At 45.3% G+C, this 24,034-nt stretch overlaps 1 protein-coding gene across 1 annotated transcript in view; it reads left to right on the plus strand.

Annotated features, from left to right (window-relative positions):
- Nucleotides 1-3,538: 3,538 nt before the first annotated feature.
- PDZRN3 (PDZ domain containing ring finger 3) overlaps nucleotides 3,539-24,034 on the plus strand; it is a 298,388-nt gene continuing 277,892 nt past the window's right edge. The window contains exons 1-2 of the mRNA XM_084840346.1: nucleotides 3,539-4,651; nucleotides 18,355-18,441. Coding sequence (XP_084696472.1) covers nucleotides 3,932-4,651; nucleotides 18,355-18,441 — 807 coding nt within the window. The 5' untranslated portion in view covers nucleotides 3,539-3,931. The remainder of the gene's footprint in view (nucleotides 4,652-18,354; nucleotides 18,442-24,034) is intronic.

Here is a 24,034-nt window from a genome sequence, read left to right on the forward strand (position 1 = left end):
GGAGGAGGGCCTTTTCTGCTGTGGCACCCCGACTGTGGAATGAGCTCCCTAGTGAGGTTCGCCTGGCACCTACATTGTATTCTTTCTGGTGCCAGGTGAAGACCTTTTTATTTTCCCAGGCATTTTAGCTTTTTAGACCTTTAGCTTTGCTATTTTAAATCTGTATTTTAAATCCCTGCACTGCTGCTAGGTTTTATTCTGGTTGTACTGTTTACTGTGGTTTTAATGTTTTATATATTTTGTATTGTTTTATTGTGTGTGCTCTTTGGTTTTAATTTTTGTGAACCGCCCAGAGAGCTTCGGCTATTGGGCAGTATAGAAATTAAATAAACAAATAAATAAATAAAGATAAATTTTGCACTGGAACAGTCTTTAATATTTACTGATGTACATGCTCTTTTAAATTATTTACCTGCTTCATGGAAATTAACAAATTTTCAGCGTAAATGGATCCTCTGTGCCCTTTTGACAGCTGAAAGATATTACAACACTGGAAGGATAAGCACTCATTTCTTATAATACAATGGATTGAGGATCTTACACTTTCAGTATTTGAACAGGTTGCCTATAGACACCGCCTTCAAATGGATACTTATTTGGATATTTGGTCCGCTTTTGTTGAAGCCTAGTTGCTAGAAAGTTGCATGAATTTCATATGCATTCATTGCTATGTATATATACAAATCCATGTATGTATATTTAAAAACCAGGGCAATTTTTGTATGTGTCCGTGAGTGCTAGGTCGGGGACACATTCACAGGCACCATTGGAGGTGCCCATGAGCACCACACTGGGGGCCCCTGATCTATGGACATTTGACAGGGGAGATGGCACACATCTGGCAGTGGGCATGGCTAACCCACATAGCCCCAAGAACCCCTCTGTATGTTCATTCAACATGTGGAGGAGTTATTTGTACCCCTCCCTTACGTTTCATTGAGCTGGAGGAGCAGAGGTGTACTGGTACATTTTTGGAGTGCAGGCGCTCATCATAACAGTCCCCATAGCCCACCCTGAAGACAATCCAAATCAACACACCAGTCCTACCAGTTTTCAGCTCCTCCAAGAGCAGGTCTTCTGTAAAGCTAATGGGTCTGAATTGCCCATTCAAGACCAAACCACCCCAAAATACTTTGCACTGAAACAAGGAACATATTCCGCTTCCCCCTGCTACAGTGCGTATTTCAGCTAAGCTCAAAGGGAACAGGGAATTCTGAGGGGTTGGCAGATGGCATCAGCATCTCTGCTAATAAAAAGAAGTGCTGGCACTGTGTCTCTGTGAGTCCTGGCTCCGCTACATTATCGTGAAAGAGACCTTTTAGGCCGTCAAGTCCAACTCCCTGCTCGATGCGGAAAACCCAAGAGCATCCCCAATAGATGGTTGTTCAGCCTCTGCTTGAAGTCTTCCAGTGAGGGAAAGCCTACCACCCTTCTAAAATAATCAGTTCCATTCCAAACTGCTCTCACCATCCAGATGTTTCTCCTAATGGTCAAATGAGATCTGCTGTTCTGTAACTTAAGGGCATTAGATCCAGTCCTTCCCTCCAGGACATCAGAGACAGAGGACACAAGTATTTGCTCTATTTTATGTGATAGCCCTTCAAGTATTTGTCCCCTCAACATACTCGGCTCCTTCTACCTTTCTTCATGGGACTTGTTTTCCATACCAACTAACAATTTGTTCTTCTCTCAATCTGTTCCCATTTGTCTATGTCGTTTATAAAGTGCAGCACCCAGAACTGGACACTGTGCTCCAGATGAGGTCTAAGTACTGCAGAACAAAGTGGAACTATTATTTATAGTGTCTTGGAAATGAGGGTTCTGTTAATGCAGCCTAAAATGAGATTCACCTTTTTTGTAGCCACATCACAGTGTTGACTCATGATCTCCTACAATCCCAAGTTCCTTTTCATATATATATTACTGCCAAGCCAGCTACCCTCCATCCTATGCCTTTTACTTTTGATTTTCCCCCCTAAATGTAGAACTCTTCATTTGTCTCAGTTGAATTTAATTTTGTTAGTTTCAGCCGTTTCCCACTCTATTAGAGTCACACTGAATTTCATTCCTGTCTACTGAAGTGTTAGCTATGTCTCCAGTTTGTTAGCTATCCTTTTGATAAAAATTCCGAAGAGTACTGGGCCCAGGACAGAACCTCATAGCTTTGCAGAACTTCATAAGGCAGAACTAAACCACTGCTCTGAACCCTATGCTACAGAATTCCACTGCTCTAGAGAAATGACACTTCACAGTTTCATATAACGCTAAACAGTTCCATATAATGCCCCCACAGTATCATAGATCAGGGGTCCTCAGCATCTCCAATGGCATCCACACAGCTCTTCACTCCTGCTCCCTTTAAAAAAATTAATTAAAAAAAAACCTGAAAAACGTTAGGGCACCAGGTTCCCCTTCCTGTTCCTGAACCTGCTACTGATCAGCTGTTCAGTGGCCAGGAAGAGAAAGTAAGGCCAGAGTGTATAGATGAGAGAAAGAGTGAGGCTAGAGGCAAGGAGTGGAGAGAAACAGCAAGTTAAAGCGGCGCCTGGGAGAGAAATAGCAAGGCTAGGGAGAGAGAGAAAGAAAGCTAGGGATGGGAAAGGGAGAGAAATAGCAAGGAAAGGGGCTGGGGGAGAGAAATAGTGAGGTTAGAGGCTGGAAGTGGAGGGAGGGAGGGAGCAAAATATTGGGTGGGCCAGGAAGCAACTCTTTCCATTTCCCCCTCCCTCTCAGCCTCTAGCCTTGCCATTTCTCTCTCTATCCTCCACTTCTTGACTAGCCAGGCCCCCAGGGCAGCCATTAAGTGATTAGCCACATCCTCCATGGGAGCCAGTTTGTGGTGGTGCCCACAGCAGTTTCTCAAATTCCCAAATGTTCCCACGCATCCAAAAAGGTTGGGGACCCCCTGGCATAGAATCTCCCCACCACCACCACCACCACCACCGGAAATAGACCCTCAAGGCTCAATAGAAGACACCCCCCAGCTCAATCAAGAGCGACCCACTGTTATATAGAACACAATACAGCAGAACCAAACTGAACAGAAGAACTTAACAGGCACAAACAGAATATGGTGCTGCCCATCAGAACGGATGCTGTAAGGCTCCTGTTCCAGATAACCCTGCAAAAGAAAAAGGGAAGCCTGCACAGAGAGAGAGAGAGAAAGAGAGAGAGAGAGCCTGCACCACTGCAGAAACACTATACAGCTCTACTGGATGCCATAGGGCACATATTGGCCCAACCCCATAGAGCCAAGCTCCTAAACTCCATAAAACAGACAGACACCCACAACCGTGCCAAGAGATTCCCATAGCACTATATCCAAGGCTTAAAAACCTCTCCTTTCCCCCCCACCCCCATATATTCAGCAAGCCTGAGAGATGAGTTATGCTCATGAATAAACAGCAGGCTCAGCTGCAGCGAACCCGCCCCTCACCCCATGTATTTATTTTAAAAGAGAGCAACATCGAGCCAAAAAAGGCGAGTGTAGGAGGGCTCGGGAAAGACTGTCCGGGAGGGGGTGGGCGGGCGAAAGTGGGAGAAGGAAACTCTGCGCTTTAACTAGAATCAATGTGGTAGAGGATTCCTCCCAAGCGCTTTCAAGGAAGTCTGAGGCAATTAGTTCAGTCAGTAGACAGCCTGCAGCCAGCCAGTCTGGGCTGTTCCCGATGCCTAGCAAGGCATCAGCGCGGAGAGCGGTTACAATCATTTCCTGCGATCTCTGGCGCTCGGGCTTCTCTGGAGAAAACTTGCTTCGCCCCACTCGGGAGTCCGCGTGATTTGGGGCGGGGGGGGGGTCGTCCTTCTCTTCGGGCGGCGGGGGGAGCGCTCGAACCGCGCTTTCGCGGGCGGGGGAGGGTCCGCGGCGTGTGCGTGCCTGCGCGCGTCCCCAGCGGATCGTCGTGCGCGCCTTCGGCGGGAGCCGCGAGCGATGGGCTTCGAGCTGGACCGGTTCCCCGGGGAGGTGGACCCTGACCTGAAATGCAACCTGTGCAACAAGGTCCTGGAGGACCCGCTCACCACGCCGTGCGGCCACGTGTTCTGCGCCGGCTGCGTCCTGCCGTGGGTGGTGCAGCAGGGCAGCTGCCCGGTGAAGTGCCGGCGGATCTCCACCAAGGAGCTCAACCACGTGCTGCCCCTGAAGAGCCTCATCCTCAAGCTGGACATCAGGTGCGCCAACAGGGCGCGGGGCTGCGACAAGGTGGTCAAGCTGCAGCATTTGGCCGAGCACGCCGAAGCGTGCGGCTTCTCGCCGGCCAAGTGCCGCCACAAGGGCTGCGCCGAGGTGCTGAACTTGCGCGACGTGGACGCGCACATGCGCGACAGCTGCGAGGCCCGCCCGGTGGGCCTGTGCGAGCGGGGCTGCGGCTTGGCGCTCACGCACCGCGAGCAGCGCGCCGGCTCGCACTGCTGCCTGCAGGCGCTCAAGGCGCACAGCGGCGCCCTCCAGGCCAAGCTGGCCGGCCTCGAGAAGGAGCTCAAGAAGGAGGCGCTGCGGGCCGGCAAGCGCGAGAAGTCGCTGCTCGCGCAACTCTCGGCCGTCCAGCTCGAGCTCCAGATGACGGCGCTGCGCTACCAGAAGAAGTTCACCGAGTACAGCGCCCGCCTCGACTCGCTCAGCCGCAGCCTGGCCGCCTCCTCGCCCAGCAAGGTGAACCGCAGGGGACGGGAGGCGGGCAGGCAGGCTGCCCCAAGCGCGCTCTCAGAGCCTCTCCTTCCTTGCCTCTCCCCTTCTTTGCCCTTCCTCTCTCCCGCGCTCCTTCTCGCCCTCCACCACGAAGAGCCCTGTGGCATCTGAAAGGCGACACCGCTTTCTTGTGGCGTCCGCTTTCGGGGTAGACTAACGCTTCCTTCCTGCAGCTGACAAGGGGGGGAGTGGATCCCGGCCACGAAAGCGGATGCCACGAGAAAGGCTGCGCGCCTCAGTACGCTTTGCTGGGAGTCAACCCTGTTGAACGCAGTGGCTCTTCCTTCCGAGCAAAGATGTTGAGCCTTAAATGATTAGGCTTCAAGGTGCCTCCAGACTCGTGTGTGTGACTGTGTGTGTGTGTGGGGGGTGGCAACAGACCAACAAGGCTGGGCATCTATGGGATGTCACAGTTTTCATGGAAGGCGTGCTCACACCATCACCAACATTTGCTCAACCGTGCCTGCATTTTCTTCCTTCCTATTTCTTCCATTCTTTTTTCTCTTTCCCTTTTTAGGCAACTCCATAAAGTTACAGGATGTCCTCCCCCGCCTGCTCCCGGTCCCTGGCCCCTTCTTGCACCTCCCATGTCTGATATCCTTACAGGACAAACTGTTTTTGAGTTTGGACTTCTCAGAACGTGGCACGCCTTTACATTCAGGCGGAGCCAGAAGTTTGGCACAGATGTTTTGGTGAGAGGAAACATCCCTTGGGGCGGGGGGAGCCTCCAGCCAAGTGCCAGACTTTTGGCATGAAAGTAGATGTTTGTGCGTGAGTGCCTGGAGACAGGCGGATAGAACAAGGCAGACGTTAGGAAGAGATAGGACTTTTCTTGTTTATTTTCTTTCCCTTATTAGTAAGGTTTGCGAGTGGACAAATCCCCTCCCAATTCTTTTCTTTGAAACCTATTTTCTTCCTCCCTCCTGCTCTCCCTCCCTCCCTCCCTTTGCTTACAGACATGTCTGTCAGCTTCAGCTTCAGCCAGCTGGAGGGCTCAGCATGAAGGGCAAATATTTACAGCTAAGCTGCTCACCACTGACTTGGGAGAAATAGGACCTGCCTTGGAAAGGACGAATACAGGGGGCGGGGGAGTATAATCAAAACATCAGAGAACTTGTACCAAGTTCCCATGCTCATGGCACTGTACGTTTAAAAACAACAATGACATTCTTCTCATAACCATGACAAGTTGCTTCATGGGACAGTCTTTCAGATGACACTTGAGGGTGGTGGGCTTACTTAGTACAATATTTGTTTGTGTGTATTTTGTACACATTAGTGTTTCCTGTGTAACACAGGCATATCTATTTTTTCCCCCTAGAAACACTCCTCTTCAATCATGACTGTGTTTGATGGGTTTAGTTAAAAAATTGTATCAGATCTACTTATGAAGCTGAGTAGCATTGAGTTTTCTTGTTTTTATGATTGATTCATGATTATTTTGGTAGGTTAAGCCTTAAATATCTTGTTGTGTTCTTCTTTATAAAGCTACCAGATTTCTCTGGATACTTCTTATAAAGGCCATAACTGTAAAGTCTGAGGCACAGATGATAGTTCTGTTAAGGGGAAAGAAGTCCAAGTCACAATTTTTCCCACATCTCTGCCCCCCCCATGGGAGTTTTGATATACCATAAATGGGATTTTCAGGACTCAAAGTGATATTGAATCACTAGGAATTAGCTGTTACTAAGACCAGTCACTGACTAAACATTTTCTCTGACTTAGGAGCTTGCTAAACATGGCTATTCAATGACTTTACATTATTTCAGAGGGAGCTTAACATTGTATGAGTTCACTAAGATCAGCCATTACAGAATAGACACATAACATGAAATCTGTTATTTATAACCTATAATGATTTCACAGAATTATAGCACTGGAAAGAAGAATGAGAGAATATAGACCACCCCTATATACTTGCAGGATTCCCCTAGGAGTTCCTGGACCTAACACTACCCAGACAGATGGTCAGCCCATCTTTCAAAAAATCTCTATAGAAGCACAGCCTGCAACTTTCATGAGCATCCTGAACCACTCACTGGATGCTAATGATCTTTCAGTTACGAAACATTTTCTGCTGCTCCCCTTAAATCTATTCTGTTGCCCTTGAACAGTGTGGAGTTGTCCATTTTTACATCAACAGAAGCCCTGTTGGTGTAAAAATCAACCATCAGCAATCAACGCATGGAGAAGAGAGCTGCATTGCACCTGTATACCCTGCCCCCAACTTTCACGCATTGATAAGTCCTTGTGCATAGAGTGCACATGCATACAGGTTGTATGTGCATAGGCGCTCTCTCCATTTGTGAAAAACATAAAAAGAACCCTGCTGGGTCAGACCAAGTCCAGCATCCTGTTTCTCACAGTGGCCAGCCGGATGCCTCCAGGAATCCCAGGAAGCTCCATGAGCTTCAAGCAGGGCATGAAGGCAGTAGCTCTCTCCCATTGTCCCAGTGGTATTCAGTGGCATACTGCTGCTGGATGTGGTGGTTCCAAATAACCATCGTGAATAATTGCCATTGACAGACATACTTGTTCTGGAGGTCAGGGCTAGACGTGTGTTGTGAGTAATCAGGAAGGGATACTTGCAGATCCTTGCGAGAAGGAGGTGACCACAGCCATGTTCGATCCTGTTAGCTGCTACCACCACCCACTTCACCTGCCCCATGACCCAGAAATTACCTTTGGGGTAGGAGGAGGAGAAGGAGGCAACAGCTGGAAGTGGTGGCCCTGGTGGAGTGTCCTTCCCTGCCAGGAATGCTGGGACTTGTAGTGGAAAAAGACACTGCACTGGCCACCTAGGAGCGCCCTCTGCCGCCATCTCCCCCTCCCGCTTCCCCTGTCTCAGTGGTAATGTCTGGTCCTTGGGACAGGCGAAGAGGGAGGTGGTGGAGGTGGGCACTTTGTGAGCACCTTCTTAAGTCTTCGTGAGCATGTGAGCAGAATGCTTAGAAACCCCTTTCAGAGCAAGCAGTGGAACCCCTAGTTGGGGCACGTCACCCTAATGCAAATTGCCCCTTCATATACTGGTTATCACCGGTTTTAGAAAGTCTGCACATGGCTACAAATTCACAGAGTAGGTGATAGCAGGGATGGGTGAGAAATTCATTTCAGTTTGTTTTTGACCACAGTTGACCCCATTTGCACTCGTAGAACCAAACGCAGTCCCCAATGCAATCTGTGGTCTGAAGCCCATACATTCTGAGTTTGCAATGCGATTCGCGCAACAACAACTAGGTCTGATGAATGTGCACACTTGAAAAATGCACGGAAACATGCTTTAGTCCATGGGAGAAAAATATGTACATTTAAAAAATGCACACAATTGACAGGTACATTTGGAAAAATGCATACAAAACCATACATGCATTCTCATGACCCCCCCCCCAATAAATAAATACAAAGCTCATGATCTGATACAGTCACAAGTCAGAACGAGGTTTGATGTGGAAATCATAGAACATCCCTGAACTCAAGTTTTACTAATTCGCACATCCCTCGTGGTAAGTGATGGGTCATTTTCCGACAGCAAAGAAAAATGCAAGACCTGAAGCCTGTGCAGTACCACCTCCAAATATTTCCACCCATTAAACTGGGCTCTACCCAAGTAGCAGTTTTAAACAAACTGCATGGCCGACCTCCACTCCAGGTACGCTCACAAGATTGAAGTGTCTGGAGGCCCCAAGGCCAAATCTACCTCTTATTTGCCAGTTCGTAGGCAAGAGTGTGTGTGGCCTGTAGCGGGACTAATGGTGGTTGCAATGGGGCTTGCTGGCAGTCCGCTGTGGAAGATTTATGAGTCCTTAGCCAACTACCCTGCATCTCTTACTGAATGGTCCTCCTGTAAAATTAATTGCTCACTGGTCTTATATGGTGAACTGCCTCTTGTTTGATAGGAGAAATGCAAATCACATTGATGAGATCATTCAAGTTTCACATTCCTTTTCAGGATCCAGTGTAAAAGGGCCAGTTTAGGGGTTTCAGAGTCCTGCATGGATTTTCCCAAGCCCCTAATCTGTGGAATTCCATAGCTAAAGTTGTGCTTTTCCTGGTCTTTGTCCACTTTGTTGGCACTAATCCTATTCTGTCAGTAATGCTGATATGGAACATCACTTCTGCTAATGCAACTACAACCAGAGCTGGCTTTTCTGCAGATGGTTGCATCACTGACTTCATCTCCTTTCAGACTGGATCCTGAAATGACTCTCTTTTTTATGGGAGACTTGCTGAGTTTGGCACTTGGATACCAAGTTAGTTTGAGAACATTTCTGAGATCAGAGGCCAGCCCCATCACAGGCTGTGGAATATCTATAGCTTGTCCTTGTGTTAGTGCAGCCTTCTCTGACCTGATTCCCTCCAATTGTCTTGGGCTACCATCATCCCTGACTGTAGGCCATGCTGTCTGAGGCTGATGAGAGTTGTAGTTCGAAACATCTGGTGGACACCAAGTTGGAAAGCCTGTGTTAGTGACTCAGTTCCTCCTCTGTCCTCTTGCATGACATTCTGTGGCTCAGGAGCTACAGAAATCATTTCAAGTGTGTGCCAGCAAAACTCAACCTTGTTGGCTTGGAATAGGATTGTATTTTACTTCTCCTGCTCCACATCTCTACTGTCAATAAAGCTGATCCATATTGAAATGCTGTTTTCCCTTGCCTTGGGGTCATTTCCCACCAGGGTATCCTTTCCTGGATGCTTGTGAGAGAGTGTGAGATAGCGTGCAGCTTCCCTGGCTTTCCTATGAACTGAGTGTACTTGATATTTTTGAAGTCTGATTCTGGAATTCACAGTTGCTAGGGAAGCAAGTTATGTGCATCTCACAGTATGTTTTCCAGAGTGTCCAGACATGGAGTGATCTCATCACTGGAATATGTAATGTCTGAATCAACTCTTGGTCTCTGAAACTGTGCTGTGGCATTATTAGATTACTCTACAGGGTGCTTCAGTTGCTATTAAAAAATAATAATCTGATAGTGTCTGCAGTATGCGATGTGTGCAGCAATATTTTCATCAGATTTATGGACACAGCTGGTTAACATGACTGTTTTCAGCCCGTCCACAAAAAGGCTGTTATGTAGTTTTCAGAAAAACGGCAGCGTGTAATCCGCAGAAAGCCAAAAGGTGTCATGTCGCCACAGAACTGTGGCATAGTGCTCAATCAATTACATGTCTTTTACAGCCTTTTGGGCAACTTTCCAAGGTTAACAGTTTCAGCCAGAAGAAGTGCAATTAGAAAAATATACATCTTTGTGCAATGGAGAATTCTGAAGGAAGATCAGCATGGGGATTGTCCTGCTGGATGGTTCACTTCTCTAGCACGTGGGGAGAGAGGGGGACTGGCTGGCTTCCAGTATTTTGATCCCTGGATTATTTAATCAGACAACGATGTCAACATAGTTATGTGCAGCAAAGGGCAAAGGATATATTATAAGCAAGTGATGGGCATGTACACTGGGCTCAGGAATTTTGCAGGTTCCAAAATATTCTGGTTAGGTGCAGTGTTTCTGCTCGTTCGGGGGCTTGCTTCCCGAAGTGCTAAATTGCGGTTCCGCAAGTGGTAGGGTCTGGCAGGCAGGGCTGACCCCACGCAGACCAGAATCTGTGGCCAGCTCTGCTAGCGATCGGGCAGTGTTGGATTCTGCCCAGTGTCTCATACAATTGGGCAACAGTTGGCATTTTATTTTATATATATATATAAATTTCTTAATCGCCCATCTGGCCGGTCACAGTTTCCAGTGATTTTTTTCTGCCCAAAGGCTATGAGAATAGGCTAATACTTTTGCATGTGCTATCAGTGGAATAAAAGACCATTGCAGATTGAATTTCCAGGCAATCATGAATGGTTGGTAGAATCCTAGAATAGTAGGGTTGGAAGGGGCCTACAAGGCCATCGAGTCCAACCCCCTACTCAATGCAGGAATCTAAGTCAGAGCATCCCTGACAAATGCCTCGTCTTGAAGGCCTCCAGTGTGGGAGAGCCCACCACCTCCCCAGGTAATTGGTTCCATTGTCGTATTGCCCTGACACTCAGGAAGTTTTTCCTGATGTTCAGCCGGAATCTGGCTTCCTGTAACTTGAGCCCATTATTCCGTGTCCTGCACTCTGGGATGATCAAGAAGAGATCCTGGCCTTCTTCTCTGTGACAGCCTTTCAAGTACTTGAAGAGTGCAATCATATCTCCCCTCAGTCTTCTCTTCTCAAGGCTAAACATGCCCAGTTCTTTCAGTCTCTCTTCATAGGGCTTTGTTTCCAGTCCCCTGATCATCTTTGTTGCCCTCCTCTGAACCCTCTCCAGTTTGTCTGCATCCTTCTTAAAGTGTGGTGCCCAGAACTGGACACAGTACTCCAGATGAGGCCTAACCAGTGCTGAGTAGAGGGGAACTAGTACTTCCCGGGATCTGGAAGCGATGCTTCTATGAATGCAGCCCAAAAGAGCATTGGCGTTTTTTTGCAGCCACATCACATTGTTGGCTCATATTCAGCTTGTGATCGACAACAATTCCAAGATCCTTCTCGCTCGTAGTGTGGTTGAGCCACGTATCCCCCATCTATGGGGATGGGGGATACATCTCCAAGTAACTTGTATGATAATCAATATCATACAAGTTACTTGGAGGAATGAAAGAAAGCTGGGTTGGACTTGTGATTGAGAAGTGAATGTTAAGGAACCAAAAAAATCTTTAGTGGGTTCTTTGATTTGGAATCTACTGCTCCATATATTTTTGAACTGTATTATCTTGGAATGGTTTGATAGCCCAGTGGTTCTAAAGCAGTCTAAGTCTGAGATCCTATGACCACTTACCTAGAAGTAAGCCCCACTGAACTCATAGGAACTTACTACAGAGTAAATATGTATAGGATTGCACTACCTATATAATTTCCTCTTTGTTCATGGCTCATCTCTTTATGGTTTACCTGATTATAGCAACCAGTCCTGGTAAACAGGTGTGTCACTCTCAATTCTCCTGTGACCCAGCCTGCGAAACCAAACCCATCGTTTCAGAATCAGTGTGCTGTTCTGATAAGATTGGCTGAACAATGAGTTAAGTTACATGATTACCAGAGGAGTGAGAACACTCCTAATGTTTGGAATTAAATGTAGGACGAAGTTTGTTAGCTCCAAAATCCTTAGCTGGGAGGACTGAAGCAATTTCCAGAATTATGTATAAGAGCTTGCTTGACTCAGCTGTGGGTATAATTCAGCATGCCAGAATGATCAGGCTTGCTGAGGAATCAGATGATCTGAGCTGGGTGGGGCTAGATGACATTTTGCAATAAAATGCTCTTAAAAAATAAATAATTAGGGTGATTGGCAGACAGGACACTTACTCAGGTTAAAAGGTGGGGAGGGGACCTCCTGCATCCTCTAGAAGCAGTTATTAAAAATGCAAAATTCTAGAAGTGAAGAAGAGTTGACACAACGCAACAAGTTGGTAGTCTCTTGTGTCTTGATGTTTTGTAAGCATATCTGGTAGAATTATTACCGTGGTTCTTCTCCTAGTACTACTCTGCTTAAATGCAAACAATGGATCAGTTATGGAACTGTGTAAGGAGCTAGCAGAAATTCATGAAAATGTTCAGTAAGGTTGCTGTGGACGTTTTTACATTTTTGAAAACCTTTTTTCAAATCTTAAAAAAAAAACCTAACTAGTTTAATGCATTGTGAATATCATCCCCACCCCAGTTCTTCTTTGATTAAGAAACCATCCAAATTAAGAGTGGTAATGGAAACCTTTTTCTCAATCTTTAATTACAGCTACCATCCTGAGTGCAATCTAGTAATTGTTTCTTGATCAACCTAATTGTATTTTTTTCTGCCATAAAGCAATGTAAGAGAGAGGACAAGGTTTTGTGACAATGACATTCTTGTGTTTCCAATTCTGAACTTATTAGACCTTAAAAGTGGTCTCGCAGGACTGGACATTTTTGCCTTGAAATATTATCTGATGTCTGGGCTTGGGGATTTCCAGCAAAACAGCTCTCACCTTTTACGCCACTGCTCTCCTTTCAGAAGAGCTGAGCATGCACAAAGCCAGTTAAGGCAAGCAGAAAGTAAAAGAACTCTTGACACTGGATTTTTATATTATTCCATGCTATATATAAAAGATAAATTAGTGCACTTCCATTACGTGGAAGTGAATCTGATTAAAATATGTGGGATTTAAAATGTCATTAGGCTTAGGGCATAAGAATATCTGCCACTAAATAATATTGTTGTCTGAAGTATGAACTGCTGCATAGTTGTACAAGTTAACTGGAATCTCTAGATTTCTGTAATTTATATCACTTGATTTTAGCTCTGGGCCCTTTTTCTTTAATAAGAGTGACAGGAAAAAATATATGATGGTCTACCCAATTCAGCAGAAAGTTTTTAGGTATTAATATAGATTGATTGACAGCTTCACATTCACATTCAAAAAAGGAAAAGAAATAAACACGCTTAGAACATCTGCACTGTGTTATTAGGCAGCAGTTGTAATTCATGTCATTAATTGATTATGAAAACTAGACATGTAAACTACCTTCCTGAAAATCTTGTTTGTGATCATAACTCCCCCCACTTTCTGAGTCAACAGAAAAAAGGAATACCCTTAAATATGGTGATTTTATGTTTGAAGTTTATAAATGCAGACTGTCTTGGTCCAAATGTCTCCCACACTGCGGGTATGATGGTGCTGTGCCATAATAATTAACTAACATTTTACTCACATTGGAACTAGAATGCATACATTGTGAAAATTCATAGTAGTCCTATTCAACAGACAGTTATTTAGGTGTGTAATTGTCAATAGCAAATGCTGAAGATACCCATGCGTTATCATTATTACACCTGGCATGGGGAACCTCCAGCCCACGGGCCACATATGGCCCACAGAGACTGGGTTCAGACAACATGATAACCCACACTCAAGGGTTGAGTATGGATTGAGTGTGGGTTATCATTGAAAACTGTGGGTTGTTGAGCCATGGATTGTTGTGTTGTCTGAGCCCAGCTGCGCTAACAAACCATAGTTTGTTAACCACCAAAAACCCATGAAGAGAGACCATGGTTGGTTGTTGTATTGTGAACTGTGGGTTGTTCGTGGTTAACAAACAATGCTTTGTTACCAAGGCAGAGTTCAGACAAAATGATAACCTAAGTTTCAATGACAACCCACACTCGACACCTGAGTGTGGGTTATTGTGTTGTCTGAACCCAGCCAGAGCCTCCCCATCCAGTCCACCAGCTTCCTCCCCAGCCCTGCCCCCTCTCCAGCTGTCTTTCCACACTGTGCGGTGACAACGGAGCTCCCTTTGTCACCCTGCCACAAAGAAAGCTTGTTATGTCTTTTCTGGGCTGCATTCAGTGAGAAAGGGCCTCCCTTTTTCACCACATGGTACTGAAAAGCTGCTATCTCCAGTGAGCTACTGATCAGAGGTAACAGCCTTTCCCATACTTGATCTGTAACACTAATATTGAAGTCAAGCCGTCAACTGCTTATTAGTTTGGGAGGGAAATGGGCTGCCTCATATAAGAGAGTGGGCCTACATACTCAAGGTAGTGCAGTGTATATGTTCGTAAATTCAAAGAAGCCTTCCCTGACAAGCCTTCCTTGGCTAACCAGCCATGGTTTTATTGGCACAATATTATTTTAAAGGTTTTAATTCTGTATTTTGATGATGATTATTCCCTTTTTATTGTTCACCGCTCAGATATTTACTGAATGTAGAGCAGTATATAAATCTTCTAAATAAATAAATAAAATTAAAGAAAAAACCCACCAGAAAAATAGCCTAATGAGAACTGAATATCCATAGGGGTCTCTAGGAAGTGTGAAATGCTGGATGTCAGTTGGAAAAGAAAAGAAAAATGGAAAACGGGTGGGGAGGGGAATGAATTGTCTTGCTTGAGCTCTGAATAGCTTACAGTATCCTGGAGGAAGGCATGGCTGGCTGGTTAGAACTGGAGCACTTCGGTTAGGTCGTGAGGATGTACTGCATATCTGGTTGCGGGTGAGGATGCACTTGCATTAAAAAAAAAGGAATTCAACTGAAATGTAGTGCTGATTAGAAAGCACTTATTGAGCCCTGGTCAGGTGATCAGGTAATTAAAACTGCACAGAGGAGACCAGGGACGTGCTTGCATCCTGTCACCATGCCTGGCCCTGCAGCCCAACTTGCATATTTTTTTGCTGGTTGAATAGTTTTATATTTCTCCATTTTATTTTACTGATGTGTTTAATTGCTATTGTTGTTGTGTATTGTACCTGATTTTGAATTTTATGTGCCCCATGTTAGGATTCTCTGTGGATGAAGGTGTGGTTTAGAAAAATTGTAAAATAAATAAGGGCGTAATCCTATGCAGGTGTAGATAGAAAAAAGTCCTACAACTCCCAGCATTCCCCAGCCAGCATGGGGACTTTTTCTGTCTGAACATGCTTGGGATTGCGCCCTAAGTAATAAAATGAATGGGTCAGACAGCAATCATCTACTGGGCCTGCTATGCTCATGTAGGCCCCCTGTGCAACATAGAACCTTGCACAATTCTAACTTCATGGGGAACTGAATGGCCAAGCAAGGTGTACATTTCAGATAATATACAGCAACATGTTTCACTTAACTCCCTCTTTATTATTTTCTTAAAGTACTGTGAACAGAAGCACCCAGCCAATCTTGGCATTTACTGTTGTGGTTAAATCATCAGCAGGAAGCTTGCTTTTGCAGTGACTTGAAAGGTATATTACTTCTTCCAGGTATTTAAATAGCTGAAATTTATAAGCCATCCAGGGCTTGATCCAAAGAAGTAAGGATTCCGTGTAATTTCAATACGCATTTTGGCCAGGCTGGTGTTTCTTAATTAATATTTTGAGTAATAGATTTTTAAAAAAATCTCTGGGCTGCTTTGTGGCAACCTTAGTTCTTGCTGGGGGTGGGGTGGGGGAGGCAGGCAAGCAGGAACAGATGCATAATGGTAGAAATGAAGATGGAAATATTTAGATGCTTTGAGGAGCAGGATATAAATGTTACTTGTTCTTCAACGAAATACATTAGTCATGGGCCACTTGTACATAGGCTAAGACTTTTTACATTACTTAAAGCAAAGCTTGAGCAACCCTTAACGGTAAAATAATACATAATACATAAAATAATACATAAAAGTAGTGATGCAGTGAGGAATAGGAACGAGGAAAGCTGTGGAACCTTGTGTTTATGGTATAGTTCTGCTCACTCTAAAGCACCCTTCCACAACCTGGGGTCCTCCAGATCTGCTGGACTGCAATTCCCATCATTCCCAGGCAGCATGGCCATCTGGAGGGTACCAGCTTGGTGAAGGCTGCTCTAAAGGAAGTGTATTTTTGATTATATCAGCTTTTATGCAAAAACAGAGACAAGTCTCAAAGTTACTGAGCCGCACCCATTCCTGTTACCTTCTCCGTATGCAGAGGGCTTGATCTAATTTTTTCATTGCTCCACTTTGTTAGTGTAATTTCGTTATCAAAGTCAGTACGCTTCCTTTGGCATGGAAGTGGAGGGACACAGTAGTCCCATCAATTGTTGTATTCTCCAGTATTATTGGCAGGAGATTAAAAAGTACTAGAAATCCTCCACCTCTCCCGGGAAATAAAATGCTGCCACTTAATGAATTGGATCAATGGCTCATCTAGCACAGTAATGCCAACCCTGAGTGGAGAGCATCTTGAACTCTGCTCTCCATGGTCTCAAGTAGAAGTTGTTCCCAGCTCTGCTACCCGATATCCTATTAAGTGGAGATGCAAGAGCTCCGACTTGAATCCTCATATATGCAAAGCATGCTTTCTCCTTCTGAGCTATGGCCTCTCCCTTTGAGTAGCGGGAAAGGTTGTTATGCCAGCAAATGGCATTCCTGTATTTGGGAACAAGTTCTGCAGCACACTTGGACGTGTTGGTCAGAAGACTGTCGTGGTCTGGTCTCGTTGTAATACAGCATGGATGCATTTATTGCAGAATTAAATAAAATATCCTATGATTCTTTCCCAATGGACATTTTCTGTAGGATCCAAAGTATTTATTGATTGCTGCAATGCTGAGAAGATTTTGTATAAACATAATTATAGTGTTTATAACAATATTTTGTAGGTTGCTATATAGAAAGATAGGAAGCTGCCTTATACTGACCTAGCAAGCAGGCGGGAGGCAGTGCACGCTCCAGCATGGCCCCGCTGCTACTACTTTGTGTACCAGGTTTGGACGTCACAACTAACACCCCAGGGCAAGCTGATGTAAAGTGGAAGTGTCAAGCGTGTGGGAGGCAGCGTGTTCTCTCACACTTGGCCCTGACAAGCCATGGTTTAAATAACCCATGGGCTGCTGTTATGTGTGCCACTGAGTCATACCATTGGCCATCTAGCCCAGTATTGTCGACACTGACTGGCAGCAGCTCTTCACTGTTTCAGGCAGGACATTTTTCCTGCCCTGTCTGAAGATGCTGGAGATCGAACCTGGGACCTTCTGTTTGCAAAGCAAGTGCTCTACCACCGAGCTACATTTTTTCCCACCGGTTCTTTGTTAGTGATGCTATAATTATCTACTCTGATTTTTGCCTGCTTTCCTTCGGGGTGCCTTACTGTCACCTTGCTGCTTTCTGTATCAACTGCTTTCTGTGGCCTTCTTAAAAACTTTCCCAGCCCACATCCCTACAGGTTTATTGCAAAATACATGCAAATGACATAAATAGCAAGAAAAATGCGTACTGTCAGGAAGTAGATTCAGAAAGAGGGCAAAAGAGAGAACCATAAGAGGTTCTACCATTGTGAATGTCTGTGGGTGACTTTATTGTAGTCACTCCATTATGGAAGCTCCCTGGGTGACTTTGGGCCAGTCACACACTCTCAGCCCAACCTACCTCACAGGGTTGTTGTTGTGAGGATAAAATGGAAAGGAGGAAGATCATGTAAGCTGCCTTGAGCGCCTTGCAAGAGGAAAAAAGGCGGGATATAAATGCAATAATAAATAAAATAAATACCTTCAGCCACGTTTAGCTCAGCAAGGGAAGCTGTGATTATATCTTCATCAGGTATCGTCAGCAGAGGCTTCTATGGGCCAAAACAGACATTATTTTAGATGTCTTAACAGCTACGTCTTGTTTTCATTTAATCAAGAGTAGGCGCAGGGCCCCTTTCTGGATTGGGACACTAGTACAGGGGATAAGAGCCTTTTAAGATCTCAATTGGGCCTACTCTAGAGTAAAAATGAAAAGAAGATATAAATTTAAAGTAATGTCTGTTTTGGCCCTATCAGCAGTACAGTACCCCAGTCTGTCCTTTTACAGTTTCATTACAATAAGGATTAGTAGTAATATACATGAAGACAATTGCTTCTGCTAAAGGCAAGTGCAAAACCAGCAGCTCCCATTACAAGCTATGGAATTTTGTCTCAGAGGACTAAGAATTTCAGGATAATAGCGAGTGACAGTTCCACCTTAGTATGAGCTAATTTCTTTGATCCAGTCTTGAACCTCAAGAAAACTTGATCCTCAAATAGTTTTCACTGAAATCTGTGAAAAAAATACATTTATGAGCCACAGAGTTATTACTGGCAGAGTGAGCATCCATCAAACGTTAACTTTTTTAACCATTTTTTATGAAGCAAAACCTTGCTAATTAACTTGCTAATGTTCAAGGCATTAAAGTGACTTTCCCTGCTTTTTATAGGGTGAAGAGACTAAAGCGCTGACTCTTGTTCTTCATCGTGATTCTGGGTCTCTTGGATTTAATATAATTGGTGGTCGGCCATGTATGGTATGTTAATCATTAAAATATTACTGTCTGTCTTGATAGTATTTGATATAGGAGACATTTTTAGGGAAAGGAATAAAAGCTATTAGGGTTACAATCCTAAACACAGTTGCTAAGGAGTAAGCTCAGTTGGGACGCACTTCTGAATAAACACACATAGGATTGAAACGCACATGTATATTTTGTTCTGGAAAGTATACTTTTCATGTACAAACTCCATGGGCTAATTTCATGGAACAAATTCTACTTTCTCATGCATTGTGGCATATTTAACCCTCTCATGTTATGTTCCAGTAACATATGGATGCTTGTATTTGGAACAGGCAAACAGTACTGCTGTATACTCAATCTGTCATCAGAAGCATTAGCTTCTTCTCATATCTCTGATGATGTAGCTTCTTTAGGGCAGGGGAGGGGGACCTTTTTCACCCTGAGGACTGAATTCATTTTCAGAGGAGCTCTTGAGGGCCATGTTCCAGTTAAGGGTGTGATCAAAGTCAAAAGGGACAGCACTGAAGTCATAAGAACATAAAAAGAACCCTGCTGGATAAGACCAAGGGTACAGCTAGTCCACCATTCCATTCACACAGTGGCCAACCAGCTGTCGACCAGGAACCCACAAGCAGGGCATGAGAGCAACAGCACCCTCCCACCTATGTTCTCCAGCAACTGGTGTACATAGGCTCACTGCCTCTGGTACTGTGGGTAGCTCATAGCTATCAGGCCTAGTAGCCATTGATAGCCTTTTCCTCCAGGAATTTGTCCAAACCCCTTTTAAAGCCATCCAAATTGTAGCCATCACTACATCCTGTGGTAGCGAATTCCATAGTTTAACTATGCACTGTGTGAAGAAGTACTTCCTTTAATCTGTCCTGAATCTCTCACCAATCAGCTTCATGGGATGGCTCTGGGTTCTAGTACTTTGTAGGGATAGCGGAGAATTCTGCCACGGACTCCAATGAGGCCGGATTCTAAAGAATCCGGCCCCCCAGAGTCCGTGGCACAACGGCTCACTCACCTCCGCCTCCCTGCAGGATCCTTCCGGATCGGATCCCTGTCCACGTCGGCCCTGCGGAGCTGGCTACCAGCTCCGCAGGGCTAGAGAAAGTCGATACGGCAGGCAGCCATTGCCGTGCCATATCTCTGTGTAAGTCAGTCCCCCAGACGCAACTGGCTGCATTTACAGCTGCATTTAGGCTAATCGACGAGCTTTATGGCTGCAAATGGTGTCCACTACGCCATTTGTGTCCCTGTTTTTGGCTGTGATAGGCTATGCAAATATTTGCGTAGCCTATTGCGTGAACAGGGACGCAAATGGACTGATTTACACAGAGATGCGGCACGACAATGGCTGCCGGCCATATCGACTTTCTCCAGCCCCGCAGAGCTGGCAGCCAGCTCCTCAGGGTCGAAGCGGAGCTGGTCTGGATAGATTCCGGGGGGGAGGAACGGATCGCCTCCCCCCTGTCGAGGATTCCGGGGGGAGGAACAGATCGCCTCCCCTGCCCAGCGGTCCCCCGCAGATGGCAGGTAAGGGGATTCGTAGATCCCTAGTATTTTGAGAGACAGAGAAAAATGTCTCCCTATCCACATTCTCCACACCATGCATAATTTTGAAGACCTCTATCATGTCTCTCCTTACCTTCCTTTTTTCCAAGCTAAACAATCCCAGCCATTCTAACTGTCCCTCATAGGGGAGATGCTCCAGCATCAAAAGGGATTGGGCCAAGCTACAAAAAATATCAGCATATTGTAGCCTAAAGCTCTTCCTGCCAATGACTAAGCCTTGGGAGAGGCATTTCAACCTTTTAGAATGGTGGAAAAACTGCACAAAACTTGGGAAATCACCAAACGATTGGTGGTTGGGGGAAAGGAGGCACGGCCAGGAGAAGGGGGCGTGGCCATCTGGAGAATCCCGGCGGGCCGGATGGGGACCTCTGGCCTGAGCCCCTGAGCCCTGGTTTAGGACACAGATACTTCAACAAGATTTTTCTTTGTCTGCAGTTTTCCTCTTTAGACATCTGCTTAAGACCTACCCCTTTATGCAACAGAAACTTTCTTTAGGCATCTGCGTGACCAGATACCAGAGATTTTTCTGTCTCTGCTTAGCAAGACTCTAGATAGGGTAGTGCTTAGTTTGGGGCTCCATGGTTTCAACAGGGCTTTTACTTGCCTCCTCCACCTTTAAAAACAAAACACTAATGCTGCAGATTTTGCTCATATAGCATGACACCCTCCAAGAATTTTTTTTTTTTTTAAAGAGAGATGTTCATTTTCTTTTATAAAGGCTGTTTCACATTTAAAGAATCTGTCAAGTTTGTTGGTCACTGCATTTTAATTAAACTATTTTCAGTAATTAGCAGGATTTTAACAACACTTCTGAAATCTCTCTGATGCTATTAAAAAGTCCCTAAAGATGCTAGCTTAGTGAACAAAAGCAGCTTGGTAGCATTTTATCTTATTCATAGGTATTAATTCAGATGGGATTGAGCTGGGGAATCTTCATGTGTAATATACTCTTATGCATATATACTCAAAAGTAAGTCCCACTTTGATCAGTAGAGCTTACTCCCAGGTAAGCATGCATAGGATTGCAGCATGGGTTTTTTCACCCATCTAGTGCGGGCTTTGGGGAGGGGGAGAGACGGTGGCTGTGGATGGCTTGTATCCCTGCTTCTTCAGTTTCCCTCCCTTCCCCACTCATGGGAATGCCCCCTTTCCCTCCTTAAAAGCTTGGGTTTTCAAGCTCATAGAAGCAGCTGGTGTGGTTCTCTCCACACCTCCTGGGAGGGGGTGGGGGGCTCGGACTCCTGGGACCAAGGTTGGAGTGCTGTCTCTGGCCTTGGATCCAGGAATCTGAAAAATCCTATGGCCCCCTAGGCACTGTCTAGGGGCCATGGGATTGCTCCCGAAAACATACAAGAACTGTACTTATAAAACAGTCTGCTTGTAAAGCAGTAGTGCTGAGTTTTCTCCTAGTTTGCTTTTTTGCTTAAAGATTTGTGATTTCAGGGGTGCAGAAGCTACCTGAAACCCCCCTTAACCCTACTTTTTAAATGACAGTTGCAACTGTTTGCAGCCATTGTTACGGCTTTTACTGCTGATTCATTGTCATTTCAACTCCTATTTTTAATTCACCATGAGCAATTCCAGCTCATGGAGCCCATACTGGATATGATGATGTTGTTACGTTACACTTTATTTCTATACTGCCTTTCATCCCCCAAATCCGCCAGATTTGTTTATATGCTGACATCACTAAAGTAAGTGAAGCCCATTCAGAGTGAGGGTAATGTTCACCTACACTGGACCCATGGGCAATCTAGTCCATCTAATATGGACTAGCAATCACTTTTTCAGTCCTATTGCAGAAAGGAGTATTCCTCTTTTGCAGTGATCAAGATTTTCTTAGAACAGCCTTCCCTTTCAGATCAGTCTTGGGCAATAATGCCAAAAAGCAACCCTGGAGGGTCCAGCCTACATGTGGATCTGTGAGGTTTGGACTGACAGTTTTTTATTCTAAAGATTCCATACCAGGAAGGAGCTTTGGTATCCGTGCAAAGGCCCAAATCCTGTTCCTTAAAAGCAGCCCTTCAAGTCTCACCCCTGTTGTGTGCTCTCCCTTCCTTTTACCATTTCCCTTATGGTCAGGATCAGGATTGGGCTAAGGTGCAGTGATGGGTCATGACACAATGGCACAGGGTTCACCAGTAATGGACTTCTGCTGGTGGTAGTTAAGCAATTGCTGCCCAACTCCAGAAGACTCTTTTGGGAATGCTGCAAGCTACAGCGGGAGAAAGGAGCCACTCAGTTCTTGTTCTTTGGGTCTAAGCAAAACATACTTACAAAAAACAGCACAAGAACAGATTAAAACAACAGATAAAAGCACAGTAAGCTGGCAGTTACAAATAAATAAAAATAGCAAGTTTATCAATTAAAGCAGGTGGATGGGGAAGAGATATAGGGCTTTTTCAGACAAGAATTTATTGAGGAAACACCATGGCTCATGCACTCACATTTCACAGGCGATTCAGATGTCATTGTCATCCTTTTGTAATCTGCCCGTGTTTCCCCAGCAATTGTCCTGACTTTTTGTTTAATGCAGAAAATCCGTGTAGGAGGGAAAGAGCAGAAGTGCTACACTTTTTCTTTGATGGTATAGACAGGAAAATGTGGAATGGAAGCAGGGATGGAGGAGTTGTCTCTGGGGAAGGTGGATGATGTGTTGGAGTTGCCCCTCCTTTCCTGATTGCCTGCCGTGTATTTCCTGTTGTAGAGACATGTCGTGTAGCTCCTTTGAGTTATTCAAAACAGCAATAGCAGCCATGGAGGGAGCAATCCTGTGGGGATCGACGGTCACCTCTGAACCTGGAGGCAACTGCCTATCCACTGCAGGGCAGGAGGAGTGGTGAGGAGTGCATTTCCTCTGCACTCCCACCGCCCTGCTTTCACGGCTAGACAGCCAATTTCAGTTGTCTAGCCATGGACCTTGGAGCACGGGGTGGGGAGGCCGGACAACACATAGGAAATGTCGTACCAGCACTTCTGACCTCCCCACCCCAGCCTGCCCCCAGGAACGCCTTGTTCCCCCTGCTCCACACTGCTCTTCTGAGGACAGGGTGATCTGCGCTGCCTATGAGGCAGCGCGGGAAGGGGTGGAGGTCAGTCCTCCGAGAACTGACCTCGGAGCGCTGGTTCCAAGGTCAGTTCCCGGGAACGGACCAATCCTATGGCCGCCTAGCCACTGACTAGTGGATTGCACCCTTTATTAATTGTTTCTTTTGCTGCTTTTCTCTGGAATGCAGTGTGTTTAACACCAGTACTGACCACGACCACTGAACTTTGTAGTTTGCTTTGGTGCTTTAAAAAAAAGGTATGTTAGTGGTATTCCAGATGAACAGAATTGTGCAAAAAGAAAATTGCGCTGGCTGGGGAATGCTGGGAATTGTAGTACTTTTTTCTGTCTAAACATGCATAATATTGCACCCTTAAACGTTTTAAGTTCTGTGAGACAGCGTTGTGATGGTGGTGATGGAGTGGGGCAGGGGGCAATGAGGTTTTCTTTTTACTTAGCAATGATGCGCTGCCGATGGGGAGGGGAATCTGCTGTCCTTTAAAAAGGAACCTGGTGCGATCTCCTTTGAGTTCTTCAAAACCGCATTAGCAACCATTTTATTATCTGCTTCCTTTACTCCTGGAACACAGTACTGAAATGTCCCACTTAACTTTGTTGTTGTTGTTTAAATAAATATAAATGTGTGTTAGTGGTGGTCCAGAAGAGCAGACTTGCGCAAGGACTATAAGTAAAAAAAAATCAAAGTTGCGTGAGACAGCTTTGTGATAGTGGTGGTGGGGCGTTGAGGACTTCTTTTTACAAGGCAGGGAGAGGGGAATCTTCTCAGTCTGCTCTTAGCTGCCTGCCAGTAGGCCCCCTTTCTAGCATCCATGTTTGTTGGGAAGCCAAGCAGGAAGTTAGCAGACGTAGGAGAGCTGTGTACGCCATATTTCTAAAATAAGAAATTCTGAAATACCACGCTTCCGGGATTGTTTGTTTTTAAAGTGGTGTGTGCAGATGTGTTATATTCACCAATATGCA

This window comes from Heloderma suspectum, chromosome 2, assembly GCF_057233095.1.
Source record: "Heloderma suspectum isolate Gila_16-S chromosome 2, 16-S_ref, whole genome shotgun sequence".
Classification (NCBI taxonomy): Eukaryota; Metazoa; Chordata; class Lepidosauria; order Squamata; family Helodermatidae; genus Heloderma; species Heloderma suspectum.